The 26,108-nt window shown below is 42.2% G+C and overlaps 1 protein-coding gene across 7 annotated transcripts in view; it reads right to left on the bottom strand.

The window, feature by feature from the left end:
- The window catches only part of TGFBR3 (transforming growth factor beta receptor 3), a 228,297-nt gene that overhangs the window by 188,926 nt on the left and 13,263 nt on the right, over positions 1–26,108 (bottom strand). For all 7 annotated transcript variants that reach the window (XM_035018044.1, XM_035018045.1, XM_035018046.1 and 4 more), the window contains exon 2: positions 14,796–14,967. In XM_035018044.1, the coding sequence (XP_034873935.1) occupies positions 14,796–14,883 (88 nt within the window). In that variant the 5' untranslated portion in view covers positions 14,884–14,967. The remainder of the gene's footprint in view (positions 1–14,795; positions 14,968–26,108) is intronic.

Here is a 26,108-nt window from a genome sequence, read left to right as displayed (position 1 = left end):
GGGAAGGGTGGGGTACTACTTAAGGCCTGATCTTGGTGCCTTTGAACGTTTAACACTAAAACCTGAATTATTTCATAACAAACTAGAGCTCCCTTTCCTCTCCCTAAGAAGAGGCCCTTGGGAAGTATTTATTTGTGTTTCTCTCACAAAACAAAAAACAAACAAAACTTCTAGAAGATGCTCTTTGAGTTCCCTAGCTCGGCAAGGTCCATAAGAGCTCCATCAGCCAAGAGCCTGGAGCAGTAAACTGGGAATTTAGGGAACAATGTGGCCACAAGCACTTCTCCAAAAAGAAAAACAACTCCCCTCTTGGCCCAACTCCAAAAGGCAATTGAGCTGGATAAGGTCCAGGTTAATCTCTGAACAGCCTCTCTGCCAACTTTCTCCTACAGGCATTAGGTTTTTCAGCATGGGCTTTGCAAATAATCTAAAACAATTAATTAGTGCTTTTGAATTCACCCCGTACCATTAATGAACCACTGCCAGACAGCCTTTGATGGTGTATTTCCAGAGCTAATTAAACGTGGCAAAACAGAGGACACAGACTTGCTGGGCATTCGAGAGGGCCAGGCTGGGACCTGGCCAGTGACAGTGAAGCCATCCTTGCAGACAATCCTGGGGTGACAAATGTGGCAGGGGGGAGGTGCCGCTGCTAGGGTCAGGCCCTCAGGGTCCCTCACAATATGCCAGACACTGCTCTCAAATTATATAATTATCAGGGTATTGAAGTTCAGACAATTCATTCATTGTAAAGACTTTTTTTTGTTCTAATGAGTGAAAATGCTTAATTTGATACTGAAAAGTTTGGTACTGCTTCTAGTCCATACTTCCACACCTCCACCCCCTGCCAAAGACTTGTTTTCAAATTAAAAAAAAAAAAAAAAAAGTACAATAGTTTTAAACACTAAATATTAATATAAATCTCACCCCCAAATTCCCTTCTCTCAATAACAGAGTCCACTCCCATAACCTCTATCATGTGGGAAATCTTTCCATTTTTTTCACTATCTAATGCCACACAGAATTCCAGGCTGCTCCACATGCATGGCCAACAAAATAAACACATTTTTGGGAGGCCCAGAAAAAAGCTAGCAGGGGGCCCAAAGTAAAAATGTTGTTGCATTCCTCTGGATTTTTCTGGTCCAATTTCAAAAACAGAACGACCACCACCGGGGGCTTGTGGCGAGCTCTGGAGCTGTACAACCTTGCCCTCCTCCACCATGACATTGATGAGGTCTGAGAAAGCAAATCAGAAAACCTTACGAACCAGTGGCAAAATAAAGTTATTTTAAAAGACCACTTTTCAGGGCGCCTGGGTGGCTCAGTCGGTTAAGCGACTGCCTTCGGCTCAGGTCATGATCCTGGAGTCCCGGGATCGAGTCCCGCATCGGGCTCCCTGCTCGGCAGGGAGTCTGCTTCTCCCTCTGACCCTCCTCCCTCTCATGCTCTCTGTCTCTCATTCTCTCTGTCTCAAATAAATAAAAATAAAAATCTTTAAAAAAATAAAAAAAAATAAAAAAAAATAAAAGACCACTTTTCAGGCACAGAGGTTAAATCTTCTCTGTGTCTTATCCCAGTTTTTAATACATACGGTGTCAGCTCCTTAACTCTTAAATCTCACAGAATCTACTGCTAAAGTAATAGCTGCTCAACAAAAATCCCTAGACTCTCTGGCCAAAGTTGTTCTTGACAATAACCTGGACCTTATCCAGTAACTGATTATCGTTTAGCTGAACAAGGAGGTGTCTCTGCTGTGGCCAACTGCACTTGCTGCACCTGGATTAACACTTTTGGGAAAGGTGAAACTCAGCTACAAGAAATCACTGGACGGGGGTGTCTAGCTGGCTCAGCTGGTAGAGCATGTGACTCTTGGCCTCAAGGTTGTGAGTTCAAACCCCCAGCTGGGGTAGAGTTTACTTTAAAAAAAACAAAAAAACAAAAAAAAACACTGGACAAGCCACTTGGCTTAAGAAAGTGACTCCTTCAATGGGGTCTTTCTTTGACTTATTTGATTTTGATTGGTTTGGGTCCTGGGGACCACGGCTCCAAGGTACACTCCAGACACTGGGAATTACCTGGTTTCTAAGAATCATGATAATCGCCCTAGTGTGTTATATTCTCTCAAACACTTTAAATGCATGTTCATAGCCACTAACCACCAAGCAAATTATCTCCCAGAAAGTGAGAAAGGAAATGGAGAAAATGACCAACTTAAGGAACATGAACCCGAAGCTGTGACCTGTGAATGAATACCACACAGAAGGTCAGCAGAATCTGTGAGAGCTTCAGAGTGTAGTTGGGAGAGGTGCTCGTGCTGTCAATTTTGATCGTATTTCTCAGGCTGAGAGTGATCATAGGGGGAGGAAGGGATTGTTAAAAACAAGGTAACAGGCTCAAATGGAGTTATGTATGCTAAGCCCCACATCACCAACTGACTGAATCACAGTTTCAGCTCTCCCAGAAATAGAACATTAAACTAGTCAATGAGGAATTACCTGGAGAGCACTACTGAGGTAATATGCCTGACAGACCCCCGCCATCCCCTGAAGAAGTGACCTTGCTACAACCAATCCACCTTTTACCGCTACAAACTTCCTTGTCCCGCTCTCCCCTGTCATTTTGTATAGCTCCTTGGAGCTCTTTTCTGTCTGCTAAATGGGATGCTGCCCAATTCATGAATCATTGAATAAAGGCAGTAAGATCTTTAAAATTAAGTAGTAAATAAATATGGTATCAAGGTGCTTAGTAAGTATCAATAACAACTTGGGAAATTTTTTTACTCCTGAAAAGTGTTAATTTTTTAAAGTTCTAGCTTGGAGTCTGATAATAGGAATTAAATAGGAATCAGTGAGGAAGCCAGAGTTTAAAACTAAAATAGCAGCAGCAGAAATGAGGTGTGCCCCCCCTTAACGCTAACTTTTTTTTTTTTAAGATTATTTATTTATTTATTTGACAGAGACACAGCGAAAGAGGGAACACAAGCAGGGGGAGTGGGAGAGGGAGAAGCAGGCTCCTCATTGAGCAAGGAGTCCGATGTGGGACTCGATCCCAGGACCCTGGGATCATGACCTGAGCCGAAGGCAGACGCTTAACAACTGAGCCACCCAGGCGCCCCTTAACGCTAACTTTTTTTAAACACCCTTTTTAACCTACCTCAACTCCCCCTTTTTTCCAGTCAGCTGGTACCATCCTTCATCACCTAGAGTCTCCTGAGCCTAGCTGCCCATACCAATGTCCCCAGGCTCACTGAATCAACACAAGTTTCCCACCTTGGTCTACTAAGTCACAAGGCAAGAAATGCGAAAAGACAAAAGAGGTACATGAAAGGGAAAACCGGGGGAAAACTGCTTCTTTAATAACTATGATGATTATGTTGAAGTGTAGCCCCAGCTAATAAAGATGCACCTGGTTTCTACGGGTGCACCACACTTACGGCTTCAGAGCTCAAAGTTCAAGGTCTCTGAGGAACTCACTCCCTCAAACCAATTTCCTCTCCAGCACATGAATCCCTTGGACCCAAATGAGTTTACTGAAAGGTTTTCAAGATAGCTATTTCAAAAGCAAGCCAAAACCAAACTCCCATTTACAACAGTAAGAATTTTCTAGAAGGTGTTTGCAGGTTCTGTGTTACAATTAGAGCACTGAGAAAACAGATGATCTATGCGTTCAAATGAGATCTGCAGACCAGCAGCATCGACATTATATGGACCTGTTAAAAAATGTATAGTCTGTGACACATCAAGAACTACTAAAACAGGGGTGCCTGGGTGGCTCAGTCTGCCTTCAGCTCGGGTCGTGATCCAGAATCCTGGGACTGAGCCCCGGATCGGATGGGGCTCCCTGCTTGGTGGGGAGCCTGCTTCGCCCTCTGCCTGCCACTCCCTCTGCTTGTGCGCTCTCTCTCTCTTTCTCTCTGTCAAATAAATAAATAAAATATTAAAAAAAAAAACAACAAAAAGAAGTAGTAGAAGTAGTAAGCAGGCCAGGTGGCTGCTAGAGTGGAGACTTAGAGCCAACTGGGGGCAGGTGTGGGGTTGCATATAGCCTTGCAATTTTTACCCAGAGTGAGACAGAGGCACTGGAGGGTTTGAGCTGCAGAATGATATGATTTGAAGGATGTTTTAACAGGATCCCTGTGGCGGCAATGTTGAGAATAGACTGTTGGGCAAAGGTGCATTTGGGGATACTGGTTGATGGCTATTGTGATAATTGAGCAAAATGATGGTGGCCAGGATCAGATTTTAGAAGGGAAGGCCCTTGGCTGTAATATGCTTACGAAATCAAGAATGATTTTGTGATTTTCATGTGTTCCTTTAGGGGAAGAAAGAATTAAGACTTCTATCTCCGATCAGTGGAACACTAGGCCATTAATGTTAGTAAAGATAATCACTTCTACATACCAGTGAAAGCTGTATCTTAAAATAAACCATCTAAAAATCTCTTTGCCCTAAGAATGGCTGTTCCTGAATAATCATAGTCTTAAAAGCCTGGACCCTCTCTTCCTGATTTACTTACTCTCCTCATTGCCAAGTCTCATTCTTTTCATTCCCTCGGTGGTCTTTTTTTCAGGATTATGGATTTTGAGGGTCTTACCAAACTTTTTGCAATAACGCTTCTCATAACAAAACCAGTGTTTCAGAGAAGTAGAGTTGTGTCCATCTTTATACAGTAAATAAATGTGTTGTGTGTAAACTCATTTTTATAAATTAAACTACATATTAAGTTTGAGGTTGATACGGCAGGTTTTTTCTCTGAAGAAAATAATCACTTCGAAATATGTTTTATAATACGGATATTCACAGTGGTTTTGCCTGAGAGCGGGGTATACCCACCTTGCTTTTAGAGTTGGAATTTATAAACAAACATTAGGCTAAATCTAAATCTTTTTTTTTTTTTTTTAAGATTTTATTTATTTGCGAGAGAGAGAATGAGAGACAGAGAGCATGAAAGGGAGGAGGGTCAGAGGGAGAAGCAGACTCCCTGCTGAGCAGGGAGCCCGATGCGGGACTCGATCCCGGGACTCCGGGATCATGACCTGAGCCGAAGGCAGTCGCTTAACCAACTGAGCCACCCAGGCGCCCCCTAAATCTAAATCTTAATGTGCATACAAATCATCTGAGGATCTAGTTAACATACAGATTCTGTTTTAGTAGTTCTTTTTTTTTAAGATTTCGTTTTTTCATTTGAGAGAGAAAAAGTGAGAGAGCATGAGTGGAGAAGGAGAGCTCATGCGCTCTCTCTCTGTGTCAAATAAATAAATAAAATCTTTAAAAAAAAAAAAAAAAAAGAGGGCACCTGAGTGGCTCAGTCAGTTAAGTCAGTCTGCCGTCAGTTCAGGTCATGATCCCAGAGTCCCAGGATCGAGTCCCACATCGGGCTTCCTGCTCAGCGGGAAGCCTGCTTCTCCATCTGCCTGCAACTCCCCCTGCTTGTGTTCTCTCTCTCTCTCAAATAAATAAATAAAACCTTTTAAAAAATAAATTAAAAAATATTTTTAATAAAGAAAGAAAAGGGGAAATGATCAATGGTGCTCTCCTCTAAATCAAAAGAAAGGGGCAAGTGGGAGCCAAGCGGCCCGGTGCTTCAGCTCGCGGCATCCAAACAGCAGTGCGGACGTGCGCATGTGCATCCCGCTGGAAGCGCTTGCAGAGCCAAGTGCTGTAGCAGCTCGGTGCTGTCACCGAGGGAAACAAGGGCGCAGCTCTGGAAGCTGGTGTTCTGCTCTCCCCGGAGGTTGGTGCTCCCCAAGCATCCTCCCCGATGGGGCAGAAGCGTAGGGAGGAAGGGAGGTGTTACTCCTGAGGGTTCTGGTCTATCGTCTAGACTAGGACTAAGTTATTCAGGCATATGAGGACACAGGGAAGCAACACAAAGAACTTCAAGCAATTACACGGGAATTTTTTCCTTTTGCCGTAACTACAACTTATCACTATATAGTTCCCTTCATTGCCAACAGAGAGAATAACTTAAAAAAAAATCAATTTTTCCTTTGGAGGCATTAAGATTTTCCACATTCCACTCTAGGTTTTGGTTCTTGGGGGTTTTGTTTTGTTTTGTTTTGTTTTGTTTTGTTTTAAGATTGCTATGAGTTGGCAGGATAGGGCAGGAGAATAGCTAGGCCTCAGTCCCCAGAGCACCTGCCTGCCTAGTCTTTGGAAGGAACATTCTGAGAGCAAGTGCATTTTTAAGCCCTCTAGAATTCTGCCTGATTTACAGTGTCCTCTCAGAGAACAAAAATATGACTATATTGGACTTCAAAATAAATCTTTTTTAGGACACTCTGGCAGAGAATTGTTTAAAAAAAAAAAAAATGTAAGTCAGCCAGGAGCTCACATGGATACAGTGCAGTCCGGGCCAACCTTCCAAGAGGGGCAAGCACTTTGATGCCCCAATTCCTGTGTCCAGGGCTGTCTGATAGAGGGCCTCACGTTGGAACCCTTCCCGGAACACTCCCTGCTCCTACAACACTTCCAAAACCAGCACTGGGGGCACGGAGCTCTATCAGTGATTCAAGGTAGCCCCAGAGTAGGAGGCATTAGTTATCAAAGCAACAAGCTGAGAAAGCCTCATTTCCTATATCCACAATGTGTGAAAGTATAAGCTTTGAGCAGTCTAACAGCTGTGTGGGCACATACAGCTAGCTTTGTGCTGGTGGAAATGTTGATCCTTTGTGCTGGTGGAAATGTTTATAAAACAGACCATCGCTGGTGCCCTAAAATAACCCAAATAAATCAGGGATCCAAAAAGCAGCGTGGCAAAGATACAGTCTAGGATAAGGATGCAAAGGAGAGAGAAAACTGGCATCTGTTCACTTGTCTGACATCAAATCTACGTACAATCTTACTCATGTTCTTGGTGAACATCTTGCTTATGCTATGCACAGCTGATTACCCAACTACCTGCTAGGAAACCGCCTTTGCAAATAAAAAAAAAAAAGCTGTATTAGACATCATATCCTATTCCACTCCCCCCACCCCCCAAGCCCCCAACACACACCCAAGTCCATGCAGGGCAAGGGACTCTTTGAGAAACAAACTCATTTTTTTTAAGATTTTATTTATTTATTTGACAGAGAGAGAGAGAGCGAGAGCAGGAACACAAGCAGGGGGAGTGGGAGAGGGAGAAGCAGACTTCCCGCTGAGCAGGGAGCCCGACGCGGGGCTTGATCCCAGGACCCTGGGATCATGACCTGAGCCGAAGGCAGCCGCTTAACCGACTGAGCCACCCAGGCGCCCCAAACTCATTTTTTTCTTGACGACTGCTACATGTCCCAGCTTGGTGTGTGTGTGTGAGCACATGCATGTTGGCTTACTGTTTCTATGCAAAAACACAGAGCAGGGAGGGACCCCATCATGCTTGTGTGTGCATGGTCTCCCCCCAAAAAACACAACATTAAATTCAGGTCACTCTAGCCACTCTGGGTCTTTGAATACAGTTCTTTACTCTTTAAGATAAATAGAAAGTTGGCACCGTGCTGAAAGCACATACAGCTAGCTCTGTGCTGGTGGAAATGTTGATCAGTGTTTATAAAACAGACCATTGCTGGTGCCCTAAAATAACCCAAATAAATCAGGGATCCAAAAAGCAGCGTGGCAATGACACAGTCTAGGATGAGGATGCAAAGGAGAGAACCTGGCGTCTGTCCACTTGTCTGACATCAAATCTGTGTACAGTCTTACTCATGTTCTTGGTGAACATCTTGCTTACACTCTGCACAGCTGGTTACCCAGATGGCATCGCAACTGACACCTCCTCCCTATGTATCCAAGAGAGCAATTAAATACAAAGGTGGTTGGGGTGCCTGGGTGGCTCAGTCGTTAGGCGTCTGCCTTTGGCTTGGGTCATGGTCCCAGGGTCCTAGGATCGAGCCCCGCATCGGGCTCCCTGCTCAGCGGGAAGTCTGCTTCTCCCTCTCCCACTCCCCCTGCTTGTGTTCCCTCTCTCGCTGTGTCTCTCTCTGTCAAATAAATAAATAAAATCTTTAAAAAAAAAAAAAATACAAAGGTGGTTACAGTAACAACCTAAAAACAATAGTAATCACAGGCCAAATCAACTAGCTGGACCCAGAGACTCAGTATTGGCAAGAGAAGGCCTTGGCTGGATGTGCTTTGAATCTTCGAGTCTGTCCCTCCTCTAGTCTTGACATTCCCCAGTGGCAGTCCCCCCATGGCACTCTCCCCGCCTTCCTGCCATTATGAAACACAGCCTCTGATCACTCAGTAGGCAGAGGAGAAAACTATCGAAGAACCACCTCGGCAGTCCCCTGGCCATTAATGGCCAGTCCAGGGGAAAGAGTGCCAGTTCCTTTCGGGCAGCGGGATAGGAAGAGCACGAACCCCTTGGCCAGCTACTTCCTGTATGACCAGATATAAAGGACCACTTTAACTTTCATTGGAATTGATTTGCCTCTCATGATATATTACATTTTTCTTCTCTAAGCTTCAGTCCCCTCTAGCATGTTAATAGTAGCGGGAGTGGTGACAGCAGTAGTAATTACAAACACAGCGATAATGACAGTCACCGACCTTCCCAGCTTTCCGTGAGGATCACATGAACTGACAGGTGTAAAGTGCCCAGCACAGTACCTGCCTAGCAGTTTCAGGAGGTACTAAGGGAAGCCCCGCATCAAAAAGACCCTAAGACTTGTCGGTACGGTCTGTCTGCAGAAGGCTGTTGGATTCTGATTTGACAGACAGTTGAATCATCTTTCTAAATTACTTTCTCTGAGTCCCATTACCCCCATTCTGGAAATGATGAAAACAGTACCTGCCTACCCCCAAGGGGACTGCTATGAGAATCAAATGAAATAGTAGGTATAAGAGCATTTGGAAACTATAGATATAAAAGAACATTCCCATTAGTTTAGCTTCCCCCCAAGGCTGCCAGTTTGTCCCATGCCAAACCAAGTATTAACCAGCCGATAGCTCTGCTTGTCATCCCATGGGCACAGAGTTCACAGCTTTCTTAGCAAGAAAATAGCTCCAACGAAAAGCATCTCTATTTTCCTGTGGACGACACCTGGAACTCCAGGTACACTCGGGAAAGATGAAAAGAAATGTGTTTGCTCAATAGAAATGTGTGTGCAGGTTGTGGGCAAGCCTCCAAAAAGATGCATGTAGGCACAGAATGGCAACAAGGGAATGAGGCCAACGGCCATCCCACCAACACCCCACCAGCATTGAGGCCAGCAGGGTGCCTGCAGACTTCACCTCAGCAGTGCCCCTTGGACCTGGCACAAGAGACCAGCGGACTGCAGGCAAGCCTGTCCCTTCCAACCAAATTGATCTTGAATTCTCTGCGTGTGCCTCTTTTTTCTCAAAATGAAGGCTCCTGGAAACACAGCCTTACCTAACTCTGGCAGGCCTCAGAGACAGAAGTTAGTATTTTTTAAAGATGTATTGACAGGGGCGCCTGGGTGGCTCAGTCGTTAAGCATCTGCCTTCGGCTCAGGTCATGATCCCAGGGTCCTGGGATCGAGCCCTGTGTCGGGCTCCTTGCTCTGCGGGGAGCCTGCTTCTCCCCCTGCCCGCTCCCCCTGCTTGTGTTCCCTCTCTGGCTGTCTTTCTCTCTGTCAAATAAATAAATAAAATCTTTAAAAAAAAAAAACAAAAAAGATGTATTGCCAAACAATTTTTAAAGTGAAAACTAGTGAGCCTTAAGCCCACAGGAGCATTTATGTTTTAAACTGCCCACTTTTCTTAGATAGATTATAGGATTTTTTTTAAGACTTTATTGATTTATTTCAAAAGACAGAGAGAGAGAGAGAGCACAGCAGGGGGGTGGGAGAGGGAGAGAGATAATCTTAAGCAGGCCCCACGCCCAGCATGGAGCCCCACAAAGGGCTTGATTTCACGACCTGAGTGAAAATCAAGAATTGGATGCTCAACTGACTGAGCCACCCAGGCGCCCATGAGATTACAGGATTTAAGACAAGGTGCTAAAAACCTAAGATAATTTCGAACCAGGAGGCATTATGGTCTTTACACAGCTCTTGTTCACCAACAGCAGGGCCCTCCCTACCCACACGCTGCACAATAAACCAGGAAAAAGAGAGGGGAGAACAAGTAGCGATTTTATTTTATTTTATTTTATTTTATTTTATTTTATTTTATTTTATTTTATTTTTAAGATTTTATTTATTCGAGAAAGAGAGAATGAGAGAGAGCGAGCACATGAGAGGGGGGAGGGTCAGAGGGAGAAGCAGGCTCCCTGCTGAGCAGGGAGCCCGATGCGGGACTCGATCCAGGGACTCGATCCAGGGACTCCAGGATCATGACCTGAGCCGAAGGCAGTCGCTTAACCAACTGAGCCACCCAGGCGCCCACAAGTAAGGGTTTTATTAAAGCAACCTCTAACCCTGGGATGTAGCTTGCTGACCCCTGCCTCCTTCACGCTCAACCACAAATGGAGAAGGAAAGGCTTTCGCTAAAGACCCAGCCAAATCCATGGGGCTAGAACAGGCCTACTGTCCTAACTCGAGTTAATTTTATGTGCTGGGCTGTCCTTTGCCCTCCCTGGCTACATATCTAAAGGAGGCCTTTTATATAGCCTTCACTCCTTCTGCTACCAAGAACCCTACAAAAGAGCTTCACAGTCATGTCAGTGAAGTAAGAATGCAAATACAGAAGACCCATTACTTGAGGGTCCTTCCATTCTGATGACTTATATATGTCTCTTCTAAGGTGAAAGGAGTTTAATCTGGTTCCAGAATGACTTACTGGTGACTACTCAGTCAAGTGAAGGGCTTCAATCATTCCACAATGAGGGTCTCCTACACAGAGGCTCCAGTGGAGTGGTGGATGGGCTGGACTCTAGAGCCACACTGCCTGAGTTCAAGTCCCAGCTCTGTCTCTTATTAGTTATGGGACTTTATACAAATATTAACCAAACTGAGTCGGTTTCCTTGTGTGTAAAATGCAAATTATGGTAATACTAACACCCACCTCATAGGGTTGTCTTATAAAAACAAAACAAGCTAGCTGGCAGAGAGCAAGCCCTTGATAAATTGTTGGTCAATATGCCAAGCAGTGTTGTCTTTGAAGCCAAAGAAGCCATATTCTCAGCCTCATTTTCTGAGGCCACAGTTCAGATTCTAGGATTAAACAGTATATGCCTTTGGCTACATGGGAACGGAAGAAAAATCCAAACCTCAAAATGAAATCCACAACTCTCGTTCTGATCTTTAGGGCCCTCCGCAACCTACACCCATCCTTCCTTCCAAACAGACCTCCTGGCCTATTCCTTTACCAATTCTCCAGGTCATCTACCCTTTAAAAACATATCAAGCACCTACGTGCCATATACTGTGCTAGGCACTGTTCCACATCTGGTCAACCAGCCTTTGCCTTTCTAGATGGCCTTCACTTAGCTAGCCTTCAAAACCGAGCTCAAGATCAAGCACATCCACAAAGCCCTCCATAGCTACTCCAACCACCAGGGCTTCCCCTTCTGACCTCTCTGAGGTCTTCTGGCTTCTGTTTGGTATTTACAATATATTGATTATTTTGTTATATGGTGAAATTTTATATGCCTAACTAAAGCACAAGTGATTCAAAGGAAGGGATGAATCTTACATTTCTTTGTATAACCCGGACTGACTAGTACTGTTCTTTGCACTTAGAGGGACTCAGCAAATTAGTGGTTTACTTGTGGTTTCAAGATGACACAGCACACAGCAAATACATTATCATTCATTTTAAACATGCTTCTGATCAATACTCCCTTCATAGTGTAGAGACTTAAAGGCTCAATCATCAGACCTAGACTAAGTAGGGGCACCCAGGTGGCTCAGTCGTTAAGCATCTGCCTTTGGCTCGGGTCATGATCCCAGAGTCCTGGGATTGAGTCCTGCATCAGGCTCCCTGCTAAGAGCCTGCTTCTCCCTCTCACACTCCCTCTGCTTGTGTTCCCTCTCTTGCTGTGTCTCTCTCTCTGTCAAATAAATAAATAAATAAATAAAATCTTCAAAAAAAAAAAAAAAAAGACCTAGACTAAGTAGGTTCATGGTTAAATCTGCCACTTACCAGCTGTGTGACCTTGAAGAAGTTACTTAACCTGTCTGTATTCAGTTTCTTCATTTATAAACTGGGGATAAACAAAGTACCTACACTTCCTAGGACAGTTATAAGGATGAAGTGAGGTAATACATATAAAGCACTTTCAACAGGACCTGGCACACAGTAATTAGCTAATTACTCTATAAAAATTCATTATTATTATTATCACTACTATTTTCCTGAAGTTCAACTCCTCCGGAATGCCCCAAAAAGCATTTTGTAAAGTATGCTGAGCCTATACAAAAAGCTACTGGATTCAGTATATACAAAATATTTCTCCCTTCTTATTTCGCCAATAAGTTTTTCAAAAAGGCATCTCTTGGGCACCTGGGTGGCTCAGTTGGTTAAGTGTCCAATTATGGATCTCATCTCAGGTCTTGATCTAAGGGTCATGAGTTCAAGCCCCACATTGGGCTCCACAATGAACATGGAGCCTACTTTAAAAAAAAAAAGGCATCTCAAATGCTGTTCACATAGATGTATTTAGTTCATGAAAATATACTGAGCTACACATTTTCATGTGTATGTTTATCTCTGCAAACTGTATTTCAATAAAAATTTAGCATTAAAAAAAAGGCATCTCTACCTCTACCATTAATCATTTCCCTCAGGTTGCTACAAAATTGGTAATTCTACTGTACCTTCAATTTTACCATAATTCTCAGCAAAATTTTGAGTATGTATACAACTCAAAAAATATTTTACCCATGGCTTGAAAGAGCAAGGAAGGTCTTAACCAAAACTGAGTCACTATCTAATACATCAAGGCTATACAGAGCCATCAAATTCACCACTTTCCCATGAAGTACCTTCTTTGGTTATGTTTTTTAGTCTGTCCCAGGCATCAGCGAAAGCAGAAAATTCTGCTTCAAACCCACCAAGTATGGTAATACCTCTTGTCATCAAAATAGCATTTTCCATCAAGCCATTTCTCTTTCTCTCTCTCTTTTTTTTGCTACAACTTTTCAGTGAGTTTTTTTAAAAGATTTTATTTATTTATTTGACAGAGAAAGAGAAATCACAAGTAGGCAGAGAGGTGGACAGACGGAGAGGGAGAAGCAGGCTCCCCACTGAGCAGAGCCCAATGCGGGGCTTGATCCCAAGACCCTGGGATCATGACCTGAGCTGAAGGCGGACGCTTAACTGACTGAGCCATCCAGGCATCCTTTTTCAATGAGATTTTAATTAAGATCAGTTTTAATGCACAGCCTAAGAGACAAATAACTCTTCAATCATGAGACAAAACGAAACTGCTGACAGAGAGTGGGCAGTTCAAAGTCACACTGGCATTTAAAAAACAAAACAAAGAAACTACCAACTTTCTCTCAAGATATTTGCAATGAGGGGGGACATGTTGCTGTGCAACCTCATAAACCAAGTTCTGCAAACTGACTTGCACTCAGCCTGTGTGCCTACAAATGACTCCTGGTCTGAGTTTACTGCAGCCTTCACTACTTCTTTTTTTTTTTTTTAATATTTTATTTATTTATTTGAGAGAGAGCGAGAGAGAGCCTGAGCTGGGGGAGAGGCAGATGGAGAGGGAGAGGCAGACGCCCGGTGGAGCAGGGAGCCTGATGCAGGACTCAATCCCAGGACCCTGGGATTATGACCTAAGCCGAAGGCAGACGCTTAACCGACTGAGCCACTCAGGCGCCCCAGCCTTCACCGCTTCTTACTGGCTTCTTCAGTACAGCACAGAGGTGAAGACCACAGATGTAAAACTTGGCTCCTCCACTTTCCAGCCACATGACTGTGCACATCACCTCCTCTCATCATTTGTCAAATGGGAAAAATAAGCCTACCTACCTCAGAGCTGTGACTAAGTGAGCTCACGAAATAAGAGTATCCTTATTCATTGTTAGATTCTGTAATTGTTTAGCCCAGTGCTGGGTTGTGGTGCACACTCAATAAATGGCAATTATTATCATCACTATCGTCTCATTTGTATGTGAATTCAATAGCCAAAACCAAGAGGTTAATCATTTTTCAAGTCAATGTGTTTCTTGTTGAGACCAGCCAGTTTACAGAACTGGTCCAACAAATTCTTTCATGTAGTTCATTCTACAACAGACATAAAGCAAATTACCACAAAATAGAGCAAATTAACCTTCCAAATTTGTTAAGTATCCCTGACTGGGAATGCTAAGATGATGCTGTGGGGGATCTGATACTCCTACTTAAGCAACAATGTTCCCACCAAGTCTTTCGCTTCTTATCTCCAATCTCATACTCTGGTGGCCTCCAGGAAGCACAGCTCTGTACTTTTTATAAAATTACACATTAAAATACCTAAATGGGCAAAATTAACACTTCCTAAGCATCCTGTGCCAGGAGGGTCACCTCTCAGTAGATCTATTTATTTTATGATAAAAAACAAAAAAAGCTTTCTTGACATTCTTATTTAGGACAAGAAAATAAATGTAATCTATGCATGGAGCAAAATTAAGTGGGATGACACATCAGCATTATTTGTTCTCTACCCATCTCAACACTGAGGTTTAGTTAGACATCTGTGTCACTGACTCTAGAATGTCTAGCACCAGTCTAGTGAAATACAACCTAGGCAAACATACTATGTAATTTGTCGTCAAATATTTTAGGTCGCTGAAAAACATAAATACTCACAATACTCAGAATTTGCATACACCTCACATTTTCGAAATTCTTCCAAACAAGAGACTGAAGAAAAATATATCTGAAAGAATATAATGAACGTGAAATCTATATTCAGCAACTTACCTGTAGTGGCCACACAGGAACTCATCAGTGCAAACAAGGCCATCACATAGTGAGAAGGCATTTTTATTTCTCCAAAAGTGTGCCCCATTCAGTCACCTCAGCTTCAGACTGTAGACAATGTTGGCAAATCAGAAGTAGCCTTAAAAGTCCTCCTTCCTGATTTTCAAATCGCCTGTAAAAATAAACATATTTCAAGAAGAAAACTTAATGCAGAAACTGCTTTTCAAAAATACACATTAAAGTGAAATGAAGAATTTCTAAAAAGTGTAAGGTTTATTTATCTTACAAGATGCCTAGACAGCACTCCGGTAAGCTGATGTGGGGGTGCCAATTACCCAGTAAAGATTTTTAAAGCAAATACTTTTGTAAAGAAATGCTTAGTTTTAACACTTTAAATCTTTGGTTTTATATAAAATTTTTAGGAATACAGAAGAAAATCAAGATGCACCTATAATAGAACATTACCAGTTATGCTGTGGCACTAAAGTAATCAATGACGCTTGACACATGAACTTCCTAGTGTCAACAAGGAAACACAACTCTGATCAGAGACTCAGTCTAATGTTATAATGACAGAGTCATCCCAAGGATCAAATTAAAATACATTTAGAATCAATGTGAAAAATAAAGAACCATGAAAAGGAAAGCTCTCTTTTCAACTGTTTGCCAACATTTTAACAGGAGACAAGTCTTCCCTGTCTCTCAACCCCATCGGAGACTCTGGTTACTGGATCAGAGGATCCAGAGGTACCTTCTAACCTTATACTATCCAGAGCCTTGAATGACAAGTTTTCATGGTGATTTGTTTAACTTGAATATCCCTCCTATGGTCTTAAAGATTACTTCATTTAGACACACCGAATGTATTTTCCAGCCCTATATCCCTGAGCCTGGCACAACCCACAGAAATTGTTCAATTCAACAAGCATTTATTGAGCACCTACTATGTTCCAGGCTCTGTGTAAGGGCATGATTCCTTCTTATCAGGAATTGAAGGTATCTAGCAACTGGCTAAGAGCACAAAGACCCTGTCTCATCTATGTGCTGAACAAGGCAAGATCATGGAGTTTCCAGGAACCATCTCAAATAGCCGGGAACTGCAGCCTTCATACCCGCACCCAGGAAACACTATCTACAGAACCAGCTTGCTACCTTCAGAGACAAAGCCAGTTTGGGTACTTGTAAATGCAGTGCAAAAATATAAAAAACAATGGCAAAATAAGTTTCTTTTTTTTTTTTTTTAAGATTTCATTTATTTTTTTGACAGAGAGAAAGAAAGAGCACAAGCAGCAGGGAGCGGCAGGCAGAGGGAGAGGGAGAAGCAGGCTCCCCACTGAGCAAGGAGCCTGATGCGGGACTTGATCCCAGGACCCTGGGATCATATGACCTGAGCCGAAGGCAGACGCTTAACCGACTGAGCCACCCAGGCGTCCCGCAAAATGAGTTTCTAATTAAATGGTCTTAGTTCACTGCATCAAGTGTTAAGGAAAAGATATTTAAAATGCCTCTTTTCAGGGGTGCCTGGGTGGCTCAGTCATTAAGCGTCTGCCTTCGGCTCAGGCCATGATCCCGGGGTCCTGGGATCGAGCCCCGCATTGGGCTCCCTGCTCCGCGGGAAGCCTGCTTCTCCCTCTCCCACTCTCCCTGCTTGTGTTCCCTCTCTCGCTGTGTTTCTCTCTGTCAAATAAATAAATAAAAAGCTTTAAAAAATAAATAAATAAATAAATAAAATGCCTCTTTTCATGGGGTGCCTTGGGTGGCTCAGTCTATTAAATGTCTGACTCTTGATTTCAGCTCAGGTCGTGATCTCAGGGTTGTGACACGGAGCCCTGTGTTGGGCTCCACGCTGGGCATGGAGCCTGCTTAAGATTCTCTCTCTCCCTTTCCCTCTGCCCTGACCCTCCTCCCTCTCTAAAAATTTTTTTAAAATTGCCTGTAACGAGGGAAAGAGGATGACTGGGGGGCAGTGGTAGGAGCACAGGAGCCTTTTCACTGATTCCCATTTGAGTTTTCTACCATTGGGGTTTTGCAAGTATTACCTATCCAGAAATAACAATAAAGTTCTAACATCCAAAAGAATTTTTTACATATGCCTTGAAACTAAATTATTACATGTGCAGGAGGTACTGTTGTTCAATCTTGATGCACGATAGTGATTAAAAGCCTAGTATGAACAGAAATGGATTACGATGGCAGTTAAAAGCCTGCCTAGGTATGAGTCCACTCTGCCACCTACCAAATGGGTTATGCTCGGCGGATTATTCTGCATGCATGAACCCATCAAATGGGCCATTGTGAGGATTACATTAGCATGCACACGTGTGTGCGTGCGTGCGTGTGTGTGTGTGTGAAGCTTAGAACAGTGGGGAACACATAATAAGCAATCAATAAATGTTACGTGTCCATTCCTTTTGAGGTATATTTATACCAATGAAATGGAAAAATTAGGATGTTTATTTATGTAATCCTTAGCTACTATAAAATCAGTTCAATCTTTTGTTTACTGAAAAATGAATATTTCAACAGACACAAAAAGGAGGTAAGCTAAAGAGTGGAATCACTAAAAGAACAAAATTACCAGTTAAGTAGAGGCACAAGCCATTAGTGACACAATGGTCTTGTCTCAAAAACTGCCTAAGTAGATAATTTTGGAAAGCATGAAACTGACTTCAATCACCCCTTTAAGTCCAACACTGCTGTCACCATAATTCCACATCATCTCAAATGAAATGGAAGTCTCCTCTGTGAACTTAAAAAGTCAACGACAGCAGGGCGCCTGGGTGCCTCAGTCGGTCAGCTCAGGTCATGATCTCAGGGTTGTGAGATGGAGCCCCGCATCAGGCTGCATGAAAGATTCTCTCTCTCCCCCTCCCTCCCCATCTGCCCCTTCTCCCACTCATGCTCTCTCTCTCTCTCTCTCTAATAAAGAGTCTTAAAAAAAAAAGTCAATGACAGCAAAGATAATTTGACCCTATTTTTTCCCTCCAAAAAATTAAATTTCCTGAATGGATTGATAAGGAAAACTCTCTCCAAAAGAATATGCTATTTCAGCAAATGCTAAGAGCAATTTTCATAAAGCAAAACCCTGTAAGGAGATCTCAGAAGAAGATGGCTTCCCAGAGGATTTTTATGGAGCACATAAACTATAACCCACACGAGGCTTGCGGGAATATTTAATGAGCTTATGCCCCCCCCTGGCCGCAGCTGCAGAGGGTCTGTGGGACTGTGAGCATTAATCCAGGGGCTTAACCCAGGTCTGAATGAACCTGTGGAAAGAAAGGCAAAAGCTTCTATTAAAAATACAGACTGCAAATTGCTGACAAGAATATTGGGCAATTATTAAAATGCAGCAATTACAGATATAACAGAGCCAAGCTAAACAGTTTGATGCCCAAAGGCAAACCACAGCAAGTTTATACCGGATTTTAAAACATCTCCGAGGAAGTCCAAGACAAGTTGAAACTACACACTGCTGCTTCTAACAAAGAGGGAGCTTTTCTTCTTTTAGCTTAAAAGTCCCTCCGTAATGTAACTTGTTCAAAAAGAAAATAAACTGCAAAGAGTTTTTGTCTAATCTTCTCAATGTGGTGACAGGATCCTAAGGCGGAGGAGAATAAAAAGGAAAGCATGTCATTCCCATTCTGTGGAACTCCAATATTGGCTAAGACTTGTACACATCAGCACCTTAACGTACAGCCTAGGGATCCGTTCCCCAACTAGAAGAATGCTGGATGATCGAGGCTCCCAGAAAGTTGTAGATCGGAAATACAAACTCCTGTTTTGTTCCGTAAGGTTATATCATGCTCAATTTGCAAAGAGCAGGGACTTCCCACCCTGGGTTTCTAAACTCACTGAGTATCTTTGGTCTTTATAAACTAAATGCTTCCTTGAGAAATATAAATGAAGTACTCTGTGATCTTGAAGGAACAATTTGGGGTTCACTGTGCAACAGTCATTTTGTCCACATTGCAAAGCAATGTGTTCTGTTCAAAGGCTACCAGTACTTTTAGTGTCTACAAATGAGCAAAAAAAATTTCTGAGAGCTTAATGGACATAAAATATACACACACACACACAAATGTGATATGAATTCTTCTAATTTCAGAGCTCCTCTGTGTCTATTTCTGAGGCCATTAAACGGAGTGTGCTGGCCCACATTCTCTAGTGATCCAATAGTATGCACAGGTAAAGAGAGGGATTAGCTGAAAAACCCCTCCCCAAATGAAAACCATCATGGGTTAAACCAATGTTCAAAAGGAACTGGTTGGGAACAGTATTCCCTGGGTTGATCCGGATGTTTTTTTAAAAAGGCATAACGTGGTGAAATGATGTCTGGCAATAGGCTAAAAGCCAGCAAGAGAAATTACTAACTTCCCCTTACATGTCTAACACAGATGGCTATATACATGAGATTATTTAAGATCAGAACTTACAATGAACTTGGAGTATATCAATTTCCCAATGAAAGGAATTGGCATGCTAGAGGTAAGTAACAGCTTTTAAAGCTGGAAGAGATCAACATGATTTCATTGATGAAGAGGAACCCAAACTCCAAGCCCAGCACTTGCCCAGGGTAATACGGCAATGCTAAGACTAGAAACCAGGTCTTCCCATGACAGGCTCTACCTCCCAGATCCAGATCTGTCACCATAAACAAGGAACAATTTTCTCCCTCTCAATTCTCAATCTCTGATAACAGAACAGTTTTTCCGAGAGAGAGAGAAGCCTGCCAGAGCTGCCGTCAGACAATGGGACCGGCATGTTGACATATACCCTCTGCACAAATCATTACTGATCACAATCCGTGACTTGACTTCAGGACTGTAAGTGGCAACTCTAACAAATAAAGAATCCTTGATAATGCTGTAGGACTCCAAGTTCTCTGAAAATGCAAAGGGCAAGATGAAGCACAAACTTGTATACGGTCATATCTTAACACTAAGACTATTTAGGAAAATATTCAACAAATTTGAAGATCTTCAAGACAGAGATATATTGAGTGGAATAAAAAAAAAAAAATTACCATTCCCTAAACTCAAATGGTAAATAACACCTGAGTTTCTGGTACCTTAAACATGAAATTATTTTTCAGCAGATCATTAAAATGTCTCTGGTCTGACACGTAAGTGAATTTTTGAGAGAGAAATATACTGTTAAGTCTGAAAACAGTTAAATAAAAGCCGGTAGAGGAATTCTTCTGATGGTCATTCAACATGTTATTCAGGGGATTTAAGAAAAGAGGCAGGATGGATGACATCAATATCTAGCTTGGCAGCCTGTAAAAAGGGGTATACAGGATGTAGAAGAGATACTGCTGTTTGTCTAATGACATTTGGATGCCCTTTGAGACCCGTACACAGAAAAAGCAAAGCCACCTTACTGAATCACAACAGCAACTCTCAGATTTCTACTATAAAGAGAAACTGGTAATTCCAAATCCCCATTTTCAGACAGATTTGGCAAAAAGGGAAAAGTCCTGGGTTTGGAGAAGAAATCTCTGGAATCCAGTCACCTGGGTGGTGAAGTCAGTTAAGCATCGACTCTTGGTCCTGATCTCAGAGTCATGAGATTGAGCTCCACGTCAGGCTCCACACTCAGCATGGAGTCTGCTTAAGTTTCTCTCTCCCTCCCCGTACCTCACTCTCTTTAAAATGAATAAATCTTTTTTTAAAAAATTAAAGTAAAAATAAAAAAATTTTTTAAAAATCTTTGGAATCGCATTCAAACACAACATTTAACAAATATTTACTACTATAAACCAGGCACTGTTGAAGATGCCAAGGATATGGCAGTGAAAAAAGGAGCCAAAAATCTTGCCCTCATGGAGCTTATATTCCGGATAGAAGTAAAACCATTTGTTACATTAGGCAAGATATTTAATTTCCTGAGCTTCGTGTCTTCCTTCAGCAAGTCTTTAGTTATTGCTTACTCCATGCCAGGCAATGGGAATATAATGGCCAAGCAAAGAGATATGTTCTTTGTCCTCAGGGGCTGGTGAGATAAACCAACCAATATTCACAAATTTGTAATTAGACACTATGATAAGAGATCTAAAGAAAAAGTACCCACAAACTGAAGGATAAGTGGAGGGTGACGGATGACATTACAGGTAGAGGAACTATTACAGGTCCCTGATGCTGGAGGGAGCAAGGCTGAAAATCCAAAAGGGAAATAGGCTTTAAGCAAGTAAGTGGTGGGATCTACTGGGTTAAGATTTCCCCAGGACAGGGGCACCTGGCTAGCTCATTTGGTAGAGCTGTGGCTCTTGATCTTAGGATCATGAGTTCAAGCCCCATGTTGGGCATAGAATTTACTTAAAAATAGGCCCTATGGAAAACAGTATGGAGAGTCCTCAAAAAATTAAAAATAGAACTACCATATGATCTAGCAACTCCACTTCTGGGTATATATCCAAAGGAAATGAAATCACTATGCTGAAGAGATACCTGTACCCCTATGTTCCAGCCAAGACCTGGAAACAACCCAAGCATCCATCAAAAGATGAATGGATAAAGAAAATGCAGTATATATGCACAATGGAATACTATTCGGCCACACACACACACACACACACACACACACACAGAGGAAATCCTGCATTTGCAACAACATAGATGGACCTCATGGGCATTATGCTAAGTGAAATAAGTCAAACAGAGAAAGACAAATAGTGTATGAGCTCACTTGTATGTAGAATCTAGCCAAACTCATAGAAACAGAACAGGGGCACCTGGGTGGCTCAGTCAGTTAAGAATATGACTCTTGATCTCAGCTCAGGTCTTGATCTCAGGGTCTTGAGTTCAAACCCCACATTGGGCTCCACGCTGGGTGTGGAGTCAACTTAAAAAAAAAAAAAAAAAGAAAGAAAAAAAACACAGAACAGAGAACAGATTGGTGGTTGCCAGAGGTAAGGGGTAGGGGAAGTGGGGGAAGGTGGTCCAAAGGTACAAACATCAGTTATAAGATAAATTAAGTCCTGGGAATATAATATACAACATGATGACAACATGTTAACAATACTGTATGGTATATTTGAAAGTTGCTAAGAGAGTAAATCTTAAAAGTTTTCATCACAAGAAAAGAAATTTGTAACTAAGTGTGGTGATGGACATTAAGTAAACTTATACTGTGGTGATCATTTTACTATATATACATACATATCATTATGTTTTACACCTTAAACTTATACAATGCTTTGTGTCAATTATATCTCAATATAACTAGAAAAAAATAAAAATTAAAAATAAAGATTTCCGGGCGCCTGGGTGGCTCAGATGGTTAAGCATCTGCCTTCGGCTCAGGTCATGATCCCAGGGTCCTGGAATCGAGTCCCACATCGGGCTCCCTGCTCCGCAGGAAGCCTGCTTCTCCCTCTGCCTCTCTCTCTCTCTGTCTCTCATGAATAAATAAATAAAGTCTTTAAAAAAAAATTAAAGATTTCCTTGAGTACCCTATAGAGAACAGACTGAAGGGAGCCCAGAGTGCATGGAAGATCCATTGAGACTCTTAAAGCAGAGGAGCTCCTGTCTGGCTCAGTTGGTAGAACTTGCGACTCTTGATCCTGGGGTTGTAAGTTTGAGCCCCACATTGGGTATAAAGATTATTTAAAAATAAAATCTTTAATTAAAAAAAAAAAGACTGGGGGACGCCTGGGTGGCTCAGTCGGTTAAGCGTCTGCCTTCGGCTCAGGTCATGATCCCAGGGTCCTGGGATCGAGTCCCGCATCGGGCTCCCTGCTCGGTGGGGAGCCTGCTTCTCCCTCTGCCTCTCTCTCTGTCTCTGATGAATAAATAAAATCTTTTTTTAAAAAAAAAAAGACTCTTATAGCAGATCAGACAAGAGGTTTAGATCAGAATGGAGCCCCGGTTTCTTCTTCTTCTTCTTTTTTTAAGATTTTATTTATTTATTTGAGAGAGAGAAAGAGAGCACATGTATACACATGAGCAGGGGGGAGGGGCAGAGGGAGAAGCAAGCTCCTGATGAGCAGGGAGCCCCAGGATCCTGGATCCCAGGACCCTGAGATCATGACCTGAGCCGAAATCAAGAGTCAGATGCTTAACCAACTGAGCCACCCAGGTGCCCCAACCCCGTTTCTTCATTTTTAAGATGAAACTAACCCTACTTACACCATAGGGTCATTCCAAGAATCAAATGAGATTATACATGTAACAGCAGAGAGCTATCATTATTTGTCACAGTTGACTATCTCTACCAAGGAGAATGATCCTGAGGCCTAAGATTCATTTAAAATCCCACCATTCTGTGGCTGCCAAGGGCAGGGAAAAAAAGGAATTACTTTTGAACTACCTTACATATGGGAAGGAATTTCACATGAAGATTCAATGGGAAGGGAGGCAGGAGGTGCAGAGGTTACAAGATGTGCAGAGAAGATGGACTCTACTCTCCCCGGCACCTCCAGGGCCTGGCCCACCCTCAGTCTTGACTGAGAGTGTGACCAACACATCTCTGGCCCCAGCATCCTTAGTTTCTTTGGGGCTCACCTTCAGTCAGTCCTTAAAAGCCCCTCTGTCTATCCCAAGCACAGCAGACCTCATTGCCCAAGCTAAATACAGCAGAAAGGGGAGGGTGGGCATGGATACATTTCGCATTGTTGTGAAAGACCACGTTTTGTTCAAGTTCACAAACTAGGATTTTTCACCCCCCCTTGCAATATTCCAAGAACCACCTTTCACATTTAATATTTTTGCATCCAAAGATTTCTGTTGCTTGTAATTTTAAGCTAAAATTAACAGAGAACTGTGTGCTTGGGGATTCCAAACCTGGCCTAACCAGACATGTTCACTTTGGACAGCCTCTACCACCCCCTTATCTGTAAGATGTTAATGACATTCTGATTGTAATATATGAGATAGAATATGGGCACGGTACCTAAAACAATATCAGGTCCACACAGTACATTCAGAAAACAAAAATAGTCATTGAGGCTTTTTACAGTTAAAATACCCCTAGACTTTCAAAAAACCAAGCAAATTACTAGTAGCAAAATAATATAGTTTATATCAAATTTTTATTAATTTGGGGATTAGACTTCATTGTCTAGAATTTAAAAAAAAAAAAAAAAACCTACATTACCAAAAAACGATGACTCCAAACTCAATACAAGATAGGAGTCCTAAAGATAGTCATAAGATTGCAAAGCTGTTCTGAATAAAGCTACTGTCTCAACAACTCTGGTATAAGTTACAGGGATCTGGCTGCATGGGCCCTCCTTGACTCTACCTTATGATTCCCAAATTAGCTTCAGGGATTTAGCTGGAAGCTGAGGAACTCAGCCTGGCACGGCCACCAACCAAGCTGCCTGGAGTGAGGAATCAGCTATCACCAAAAGGGCTTATTAAATCACGGAAGCCACAATTATTCCAGCAAAAGTCAGCACATCTGAATATCCTCAGTACACCAGTCATCATCCTTTAGGCCCTAGCAAGCAAGCACTAAGCCATTAAAAAAACTTTGCAGAAGCTACATCTATTAGACCTCCATTAGACTATTTTGCACAATATACAGTAATTTACTAAAATATTTTAGTCACATGATTATTTATATTCACAGGGATTCTGCAAATATATGAATTCAGAATAAACACTTCAGCAGTAGACTATTCTATTCTGCTAACTGCAATTAAGCACTTTTTTCTTCCTCTCACTGACTTCCAATATAACATTCTATCTCGTAAATGGGGGTAATCCTTCAATAGATAACATTTCAATTATTTAATTGATATTATTTGGTAAAAAGAGGGCTCAGCAGCCAAGGCATGTGAAACATTAAGAATTAAAACCCTTCGGGGCCCCTGGGTGGCTCAGTCCGTTAAGCATCTGCTTTCGGCTCAGGTAATGATCCCAGGGTCCTGGGATCAAGCTCCGCATCGGGTCCCTGCTTGGTGGGGAGCCTGTTTCTCCCTCTCCCACTCCTCCTGCTTGTGTTCCTGGTCTCTCTCTCTCTCTCTCTCTGTCAAATAAATAAATAAAATCTTTTAAAAAGAAAAAAAAAAAGAATTAAAACCCTTCAGTGGTCACCCACTGCTGTCAAAGATAAAAACCAAAACCCTGCCCATGACTGCTGGATGTTGACTACTTAGTCTGACCTCATCCTCTGCATGCTCCAGCCACACCTGCCTCAATTCTGTCCCACAAAAGGGCCAAGCCCTTGCTTCCAGAAGCAGTACTCCAACTGAGCTGGAACTCAATGACCTTCCATAGTCTCCCTAACACAGCCGCTTACCAATATCTTCAGGTCTCAACTCTGTGTATAAGCACTACTTCTTTAAGGAAGCCTCCTATTCCCTCAGAAGAAGTTAAACTTGGACATGGAATGTAGTGCAAGTCAACTCTGCAGGTAAATGTTTATGTGATGATTTCATTCCAGGTATGGCTTTCCTACATCTGTTCACTCTAGAAAGAAGGATCTCAGTCTAGCTGGTAGTAGTAATAGTCTACATACTTGGCAAACAGTAGGCATCCAATGAAGGTACCAGAATGGGTAGCAAGTATAAAACACGACTATATACATTCTAGTTAAAAGTATGGAAGAATGGTGAATTATCAAAATATTTCTCAATAATAAATGATAAACCAACAAATAAGAGCTGTGTATAAGAAAGAACCTATTCCTCAGGCAGCTTCAAAGGAACAGGAGAGACAGGAGTTCTGATATCTACGTGTTTTACAAGCTCAGACAAGCCACTCCATTCTGGGCTTTAATTTCTTCATCTCTAATATGAAGAGATAAAACAAGAAAATCTTTTATTCTATATCTTACTTATAGTTGTCCTTATATGGACTAACAACTAATTCTGAATCCCTCCTATAAAATGAGACTTCAAATACACTCGTGGAAATTTGAAATACATGATCATGCAATGGCTAGTCCAAATGACTTCACAAAACTGGAAGGTATTATCCAAGAAAAACATTCAATTTGACAACATAAGTGTAAATAAGATACTAATACTACAGTAGCTATTTTTAATACATAGCTTATATAAACAAAAAATATTTAAATCATTATTTTCTGAGCACTGTAGGCACACACAAAACTTGAATTTTGTCAGATCTGCCCATTTGATCAGAACTGCCTATTTTGGGGGCACCTGGGTGGCTCAGTCGGTTAAGCGTCTGCCTTCGGCTCAGGTCATGATCCCAGGGTCCTGGGATCGAGCCCACGTGGGGCACCCTGCTCAGCGGGGAGCCTCCTTCTCCTTCTCCCTCTGCCTCTCCCTCTGCTTGTGCTCGCTCTCTCTCTCAAATAAATAAATAAATACTCTTAAAAAAAAAAAAACCCTGCCATTTTCCT

This window comes from Mirounga leonina, unplaced genomic scaffold (assembly GCF_011800145.1).
Source record: "Mirounga leonina isolate KUSES-001 unplaced genomic scaffold, KU_Mleo_1.0 Mir_173, whole genome shotgun sequence".
Lineage (NCBI taxonomy): Eukaryota > Metazoa > Chordata > Mammalia > Carnivora > Phocidae > Mirounga > Mirounga leonina.
This window is presented reverse-complemented; position numbering and strand designations above follow the sequence as displayed.